At 48.4% G+C, this 8529-nt stretch overlaps 1 protein-coding gene across 2 annotated transcripts; it reads right to left on the reverse strand.

Annotated features, from left to right (window-relative positions):
• Positions 1-177: 177 nt before the first annotated feature.
• On the reverse strand, positions 178-7112 carry Sting1 (stimulator of interferon response cGAMP interactor 1). 2 transcript variants are annotated; one of them, XM_036205077.1, is made up of 8 exons: positions 7016-7112; positions 6792-6834; positions 6428-6654; positions 6114-6297; positions 5755-5863; positions 1831-2069; positions 1049-1235; positions 178-684 (listed from the first exon to the last, which is right to left on the reverse strand). In XM_036205077.1, exons 3-8 carry the CDS (start codon positions 6652-6654, stop codon positions 491-493), a joined length of 1140 nt encoding a protein of 379 aa, XP_036060970.1. In that variant the 5' UTR covers positions 6792-6834; positions 7016-7112; the 3' UTR covers positions 178-490. The 2 variants fall into 2 exon arrangements, with proteins under 2 accessions (XP_036060970.1, XP_036060969.1); XM_036205076.1 differs by lacking the exon at positions 6792-6834.
• Positions 7113-8529: the final 1417 nt, after the last annotated feature.

The following is an 8529-nucleotide window of genomic DNA, read 5'->3' on the forward strand; positions in this document are numbered from 1 at the left end:
CAAGAAGGGAAGGCCTCTCATGGGAAGTCAGCAGAGCCTGGTCCATTCAGTAGAGGCAGGTCCAAGCCCCTCCCCCTGCCTCAAGGCTGTGTGAGGTGTCCCACCATAGCTAGTGGGCTCTAAAAAGCCAGCTCATGCACCAGGGATGGATCCTGATCCTACTGTCAGGGGGCCCCTTAAGCAGATCAACATACACAACTGTCTCACCATGCAGAGGGCCTTTGGCCTATCTCTTAAGTTTACCTAGCAATTGACACTAAATTTCTACATGGTTAGTCCTCACAAAAACCCTATGAAGTAGGCAGGGCACCCATTATAATCCCATTCAACAGGGTAGTAGGCTGAGGCTCAGAGAGGCAAAATGGCTTGCCTAGGAACGTGGGACTCATCTAGAGATGTGAGATCTCTGTGAGGCCCTCCAGCCATTGAGGGAAACCATAGCCAGGAGACTGAAGGATCACCAGCAGCTCAGACCAGGCTGTCTCATGCCTCAGATGAGGTCAGTGCGGAGTGGGAGAGGCTGCTCCATATCACTGATGAGGAGTCTTGGCTCTTGGGACAGCACAGAGGAATGAGACGCCATTGAGGTCTGGGGGCCACTCATGGTAACTTCCTCCCTTTCTTCCTGACGAATGTGCCGGAGAACCTCCTGAGACAGTGAGAAGCTGTTTCCCTCTTCAGGTTCTGGAACAGGAAATGTAGGGTGGGGGTTAAGTGGGGACCTTTCACACTCCCAACAAGGATGCATGCACCCTTAGGAACTGCTGGGGCATCCTTCAGCCTCTGGGGGGAACCCAGAGCTGGGAGTACGTGTCAAGGTCCTAGATGGCCACCCTCCTGCTTTTAGAAATGATGTTCAGAAAGGGCAAAGACCTGCCTAAAGGTCACTTAGCCAAGGCAAGAAGACATCTACCAGAGGAGGAAAGGGGCACACACGACCCCTCTGACCATGGGGAAAGTCCAGAAAACTCTCCTTCCTTGCTCTCTGACCCTCTGTGAGACACTGGGATTCCTGATTCCTGCCCTCCAAGCCTATCAGTCTCTTCACCTTGGTAGACAATGAGGCGACAGTTGTTTCTAGATTCGGGGACGTTGGCCAGGATGTCTTCGAGTGTCCGGCAGAAGAGTTTGGCCTGCTCAAGCCGATCTTCCCGACTGAAGCCAGCTTTTGCATCCTGTGACATGGCAAACAAGGTCTGCAAGGGGGTAGCATACTCCAGGATACAGGTGCCTGCCTGGAGGAGGTGAGAAGAACATTAGACTGAGCCAGGACCCTGACAGATGAATCGTGGGCCTGATGCCATGGGCTATGGCCCTACTCCCTCAGTCTGCAGAACCAGGGTCCTGGGACATGACTGCCCCTTCCTAGCTTAAGGCCTGGGCTGCCCTAAACACTCTTCACAGTTTCTTCCCCCACGATCCTAGAGCATGGTATTCTGGCTGAAAATAGAGTCTGGGGGAGTGCTCTGGGGTTTTGCTTTGCTCTGGGCTTTCCCACACCCAACTCAATTCTTCAAATGCTCTCACAACCTTCATTATTGGGTCCCTGAGCCCCACTTTCCTCTGTTGTAGAAACGGGGATCACAACACTCCCTGCCCCACAGGTTGGTGGTAAGCTTAAGTGGGGTGGCCATTTGATGCACACAGACTAGCTTCCGGTATACAGTAAATGCTCCATAAATATTACTCCTCAATGTAGTTCACAACTAAACCTTGCCTTGACCAGCTGTGCAACCAGGCTCAGAAAATGAGTTCTTACCACTGTGTGGCTAGGGATCCAGGGTTCTAGGGAGATGGGCCTTTTCCCCATGCCCAGCTCTGTACACTCACTGGCTGCCCATTCTCCAGAAGCTCATAGACACTGTTGGAATAAACCCGATTCTTGATGCCAGCACGGTCTAGGCTTTGCTGGGGCAGCATATCTCGGAAGCGAATGTTGGGGTCAACCACACTCAGGTCATCAGGCACCCCACAGTCCAAGGGGAAGAGAATATACAGCCTCCGGCTCCCTGCTCCCTGAAGCAAGTTGTTATGTCGCTGATTGAACATTCGAATCCGGTCCTGGAGTCCTGACGTGGGGAAGCCCAAGAAATCATCCCATTAACTTTGTCTCCCACCCAATCTAGAACTCAGACCCAGGTCAGACCCAGCCAGTGGTTAAGAGCACTGATCGCTCTTCCAGAGGACCTGGGTTCAATTTCCAACACCCATGTAGTGGCCACTCATCTATAGTTCCGTTACAAGGACTCTGATGCCCTCTTCTGACCTCCATGGGTACTAGGCACACACATTACGCACAAACATGCATTCCAAATGCCCATATGCATAAAAACATACTTTAATAAATTCAATACTTGAATCTTTAATAAAATCAGGTTAAAATGAAATGTGAATGCTAATGATCCCAAGTAGTATATGAGTTAAAAGAGAAAAGGAAAATTAGAGATATCTGGCATGTTTTAATATATATATATATATATATATATATATATATATATATATATATATATTAATGTGGAGCTGAGGATCAAACCCAGGGTCTTGCGCTTTCTAGGCAAGCACTCTACCACTGAGCTAAATCCCCAACCCCTGTTTTAAATATTTTTCAAAAGCATTCATAGGGGCTGGAGAGTTGGCTCAGCAGTTAAGAGTACTTACTGCTCTTCTACAGAATTTATTTATAGCCAGGCGGTGGTGGCGCACACCTTTAATCCCAGCACTAAGGAGGCAGAGGCAGGAGAATCTCTGTAAGTTCAAGGCCAGCCTGGTCTACCAAGTGAGTTCCAGGAAAGGTGCAAAGGTACACAGAGAAACCCTGTCTCGAAAAACCAAAAAAAAAAAAAAAAAAAAGAATTATTTATTTTTATTTTATGTGCATTGGTATTTTGTCTGCATGTATGTCTGTGTGAGGGTGTCAGATCTGGGAGTTATAGACAGTTGTAAGCTGCTATGTGGGTGTTGGGAATTGAACCAAGGTCATCTGGCAGAACAGCCAGTGCTCTTAACCGCTGACCCATCTCTCCAGGCCCCTTGCTGCTCTTCCGGAGGACCTGGGCTCATGATTGCTAACCATCTGTTACTCCAGTTCCAGGGGAGCCAATGGCCTTTTCTGGCTTCTGCAGGAACCAGGCACTCACATGGTACCCAGACATACATGCAGGCAAAACATCTATACATGTAAATTTTTAAAAGTATAAAAGCATTCATGGAAAGCCAAGTGTGGTAGCACATGTTGTAATCCCAGTACTTGAATCAGAAGGATCACAAGTTCAAGGCCAGCCTGGCTTACATATGGGTTCCAGGAGAGCCAGGGCTACATAGCGAGTTTCTGTTTCAAAAGACAAAAAGAAGAAAAGGAAAGATGTAAGGATTCTGTCCTTAATTCCATCATCAGCCTGGAACAGCAGGCCCAGCCTAAAAAGCGGGCGGGCTCTCTGTGTGTCTCCCTTTTCCCTTTTCCTCACTCCCCACCTCTGCGCGGTCCTTCTCTCTCTGCCCCCCCTTCCCCTCTCTTTCCCAATAAAGCTCTAGAAAGGTAACCATGGCTCATGACTTTCCTCCAGCGCTCTCCTCTGTCAGCATGGCTGCTGCAGGCGGTGGCCAGCCACAAGCAGCGCCGATTTACCCAACAGAAGGGAATAACGCAGGAAAACTGGCCGTAGAGGCACACACCTGTAATCCTAGCTTTTAGACTAAGGCAGGAGGAGAATTACTGGTCTGAGGGCTGCCTGGGCTACAGAGTGTACCTACAAGCACATAGCACACAAAATTCACATAGGCACACACTCACAGACACAAGCTACAACAAATAAATCTTTGCCAGGCGGTGGTGGCACATGCCTTCAATCCCAGCACTCCAGAGACAGAGGCAGGTGGATCTCTGAGTTCGAGGCCAGCCTGGGCTACAGAGTGAGTTCCAGGACAACCTGGGCTGCACAGAGAAACCCTGTCTTTAAGGGAAAAACAAAACAAAACAAAACAAAACTAACTAAGTAAATCTTTAAAAAAAGAAGGAAGACCAGGCTGGGGAAATGGCTTAGCGGGTAAAACTTGCTACAAAGGCTGACACTGTGAATTGGATCCCCAGAACCCATGTAAAAGGCCAGAATATGGCAGAGTGTTATAATCCCAGGGCACCAATCCAGAGATCAGAGGCAATGACAGGGGGATTGGCTATGCAGCCCCAGAAACAAGAAAGACCTGCCTTGGGGGCTGGAGAGATGGTTCAGTGGTTAGGAGCACTGACTGCTCTTCCAGAGGACCTGAGTTCAATTCCCAGCAACCACATGGTGGCTCACAACCATCTATAGTAGGATCTGATACTCTCTTCTGGCATAAAGGCATACATGCAGACAGAGTACTCATACATAAAGTAAATAAATAAAATTAAAAAAATATATTTAAAAGAAAAAGAGAAGGAAAGGAAGAGACTGCCTAGAGAAGGTGGAAGGAGAGGACAGACTCCCAGTGTTGCCCTCTGACCTCTGTGCACACACCCGCACTCATACACACACAAAAGAAAAAGGTTTAAGGGAGGGAAGAAGGCAAGCATTCGTAGACGACCTCGGGCAAAGCACTGACTAGCTTTTATCACAATTTGATTTACTATACACCAGGCATAATAATGATACCCTTGGGCTTGTAGTGTAGCTCAGAGGCATACTCAGATTTTTGGGGGGCAGCCAGCTCACAAAAAAATGACACAGAGACTTATTAATTAAGAAAGTTTGGCCTTTAGTGTAGGCTTGTCCCCAACTAGCTCTTATAACTTAAATTAACACATTTATATTAATCTAAATCCTTTTTTTTAAGTTCTTTTTTTTTTAAAGAATTATTTATTTATTATGTATACAGAAGAAGGCACCAGATCTCATTACAGATGGTTGTGAGCCACCATGTTGTTGCTAGGAATTGAACTCAGAACCTCTGGAACAGCAGTGAGTGCTCTTAACCACTGAGCCATCTCTCCAGCCCCATTAATCTATATTTTATCATGTTGCCAGAAGTGATACGGTCTATTTCTGCCCAAAAGTCCTGCCTGTCTCTCCTGCCTAACTATTGGCCATTCAGCTTTTTATTACACAAATCACAGAAGTACATCTTCACACAGTGTACAAATATCTTACAACACAGTGGTAAAGGCCCCATATTCAATCCTCAAGACAACAAATTAATTAATTACAAAACAACAATAATAATAAGCCAATTTTAGTGGCTCACACCTGGTTTTTTTGTTTTTGTTTTTGATTTTTGGAGCTGAGGATTGAACCCAGGGCCTTGCGCTTGCTAGGCAAGTGCTCTACCACTGAGCTAAATCCCCAACCCCATGGCTCACACCTGTAATCCTAGGACTTGAGAGGTAGATGCAGAAGGATCAGAAATTCAAGGTCATCTTCAAACACATGGGGTGTTTTTTGTTTTGTTTTTTATTTTGGTTTTGGTTTTGGTGTAACAGTCCTGGTTGTCCAGGAACTCTGTAGACCAGCCTGGCCTCGAACTCACAGAGATCCACCTGCCTGTGCCTCCCAGTGCACCACCAGCTCAGCACATAGGGTGTCTTAAAGCACCCAGGGCTTTAAAACAATTGTCTCAAAGATCACACTAAAACTCTGTAACACCCTTCACACAGATGGGGATGCTTTAGGAATAATGTATTTTTTTGGTAGACAAGGAAATGCTTCCAAAAGTGTAGCAAAAAGTATAGCAGAAGCCGTGTGTCTTGTCTTAAAAACGAAGATGCAAAAGTTGGCCTACCTGGCAAGATCAGCCGCAGGTACCCAATGTAGTAGGACCAGGCTAGCCCTTGGGCAACATTGAAGCCTTTTTTTTCACAGATGTCAGAGATTTCCGCTGGGGCCAGGCTCTATAGACAGCAGGAAGGGCCTGAGGGACCTCCAAGAGGGACAGGACAGCCAGGGCCCCTCTCTTGCAGGGAGCTTTCCCCATCTGCAGCCCACTTGTTCTCAGTGCTGCTCTTGAACCCACCATCCCACATCTCACAGCTCTACACCCAGCTCTCCAATCTTTAGTCTCAATCCCAGCACTGAGCTCAGACAGGTCAACGCTAGTCACGTTCCCATCTACCCAAACCACCCACCTCTTCTGGGTCCTACCTCGAAGCCTAGAAGGATGTTGAGGGACTGTGAGAGGCCCAGGGGGGCAAATATCCAACCATGATGCAGGCCAGTAGCATGTGGGAGGGAATAGTAGAAGTAGAATGACAGGAGCAGCAGGGCCATGCGGCGGATGGGGCAGCCCAGGCAAGCACGTACAGCCTTCCAGTATTTGCCCTGATACCTGCAGGGGACAGCCCAGCCTCAAATCCCAGCCCAACTCAGCCAATGAGGTTCAGGGAAGGCCAAAGTTAGGAGTCAAGGGTGTGATACTTGTTGGGTACCCAGTCTCCATGGGGACGGCAGAGGGTCACCTGGAGTGAACATGGAACAGCTCTTCAGCCAGACAGCAGACCTCTTTCAACAGTAGTCCGAGTTGCAGGGAGGTTAGGTGGAGTACCAGGTACCGGAGTGTGTGATTTGGGGGATCCCCAAGCCCCCAAAGGATCATCAGGCTGGCCACCAGCAAGACCAAGGCTGCCTGTTTGGATCGATGACCTCTGGGACGCGGAATGGATGGATGTAGGCTGGAATATGGCATCTGTGGGCATCAAGAAATCCTTATCTCTGTTTCTGGTCCTCTCCTGCCCTTCACAGACTGAGGTTCAGACTGGTCACCTCCCCTGGTCTCCCATCCTTTGATTCCCAGTTATTCCCACAGGCTGCTCTTAGAGATACCTCTAGGAGATGTCCTGTGTGTATAGCATTCCACAGCACCTGTCTAGGAAAGGTATATTGTAAACAGAACCCATGCATGCATGCCCCACTGAGCCCACTGGTGTGATAAAGAAAAAAGCAACAACCTAAGACCTAGACCTTAAAGTGTCCTATGTCAGTCTGCCCACCCAGGGTTGCTCCCGCCATGGATTACCAGGGCAATACTGCCGCATTTCTAACCCTACCTTCAGCCTCCTAGACTGAGGTGTTCCTCCTGGAGCAGGGAAGACAGGGGAGAGCTGTACAGTAGCTCCTGGCAAGTGGCCTCCTGAAGTGCAGACTAAAAATGAAATGTTAAAAACAACTGCAGCTTCCTCAGTAAAACCGCAGCCCCGGTCCTTTACGAGATCACAGTTTTGGGTACTCTAGGGAGAAGTGTTTCCTGCCAAAGCACCGCCCCCATCCAACCCTGCCAGCCTTGATAAACCAGGTCTGATTATAGGAGAGGAAATGAGACAGCCCCTCCAGTGACCTTGTTGAACCCCCAAACTTAGGGTGTTCAGAAAGTCACTTACCAGCAGCCACAGCTCTGCACTCTGGGTTCCTCTTAAACTCCCAGGATGTACCACACTCATGGACACCTGCAGGACTCCACACAACCACACCGGGTTTCCAGGTGCCCATAAACCCAATATTACTAATGCCTGGGCTATGAGGAGGGGAAGGGTGGGGCAGGAGAGGTTGAGAGGGTAAACGGCATGTTACTTCCTGAAACCAACGGGCTCTGAGCAGAATTTGGTGGAAGAATCCTGGAAGAGGAGGACTGCTGAGTTCTGGGAAATGACCCGCCTGTGACTTAGCTCAGAATGGCAGAGTGGGTGGGTGGTACAAGCACTCGAAATCCTGAATCCTGTTTCACTCAGTCCCCCCAGGTCCCCAGGCAGGTGGCTCTAATTCTCTCCTGGATTTTTGTTTGTTTTTACAACTACAGCCATTTACTTATTGTTGGGGATGGGACGGGGGGGGGGGGGGGGGGGGGGCGATGGGGACGACTAATTCATTACTTATTCTCTCCTTTAACCATGTGGGTACCGGGGATCTCACACATCCTTAGGCTCAGCAGGAAGCACCTCTTCCCTGCTAGCCAGCCAGCTCTTTATGCTTCTTTTAGGTGAAGGTGATCTGAGCTCAGAGAGGTACAATAAAGAACTTTACCCAAGTGAGTGAGGGAGTTGCAGATGAAAAATGCCATGACCATGACTCATGCAGTTCCCCTGCCACAGGGGGAATCCGGCTGCCACAGCCTCTGGACAAACATTGTTCATTCCCTCCCAGGCAAGAAAGTCCTCTCCTGGGTCCTCCCCACATCAAAGCAGACACAGGGAAAGACAGACATTCAAAGATGCCCCTTGCCTCCCAGGAACACTTTGGCTTCCTGGAAAGTCTTCTTTTTAAAAGAAGTTTCTTGAACTGCAGGGAACCCCCTATATTTCCCCTTCTCCATAGATGACTTACATAAAGACATAAAAAGGGTAGATGACAGCAGGAAAGACGTGATGATTCCTTGCAGTAGGAATCTCGGTGATTTTTATTCTGTTTTCCCTTCATTCACTACATGGAACAAAAATTATCTGTTATTTTGCCTTTTTTTTTTTTTTTTCCAGAGCTGAGGACCGAACCCAGGGCCTTGTGCTTGCTAGGCAAGCGCTCTACCACTGAGCTAAATCCCCAAACCCAAAAAATTATGTATTATGCAAAC

The sequence above is a fragment of the Onychomys torridus genome, chromosome 13, assembly GCF_903995425.1.
Source record: "Onychomys torridus chromosome 13, mOncTor1.1, whole genome shotgun sequence".
Lineage (NCBI taxonomy): Eukaryota > Metazoa > Chordata > Mammalia > Rodentia > Cricetidae > Onychomys > Onychomys torridus.

Coding starts and splice junctions, on each gene's coding strand:
- Sting1 (XM_036205076.1), bottom strand. CDS start 6,654: ATGCCATATTCCAGCCTACATCCATCCATTCCGCGTCCCAGAGGTCAT. Junction 1,236..1,830: donor TTCTGGAGAATGGGCAGCCA/GTGAGTGTACAG, acceptor CACCTCCTCCAG/GCAGGCACCTGTATCCTGGA. Junction 685..1,048: donor TCGCCTCATTGTCTACCAAG/GTGAAGAGACTG, acceptor TTCCTGTTCCAG/AACCTGAAGAGGGAAACAGC.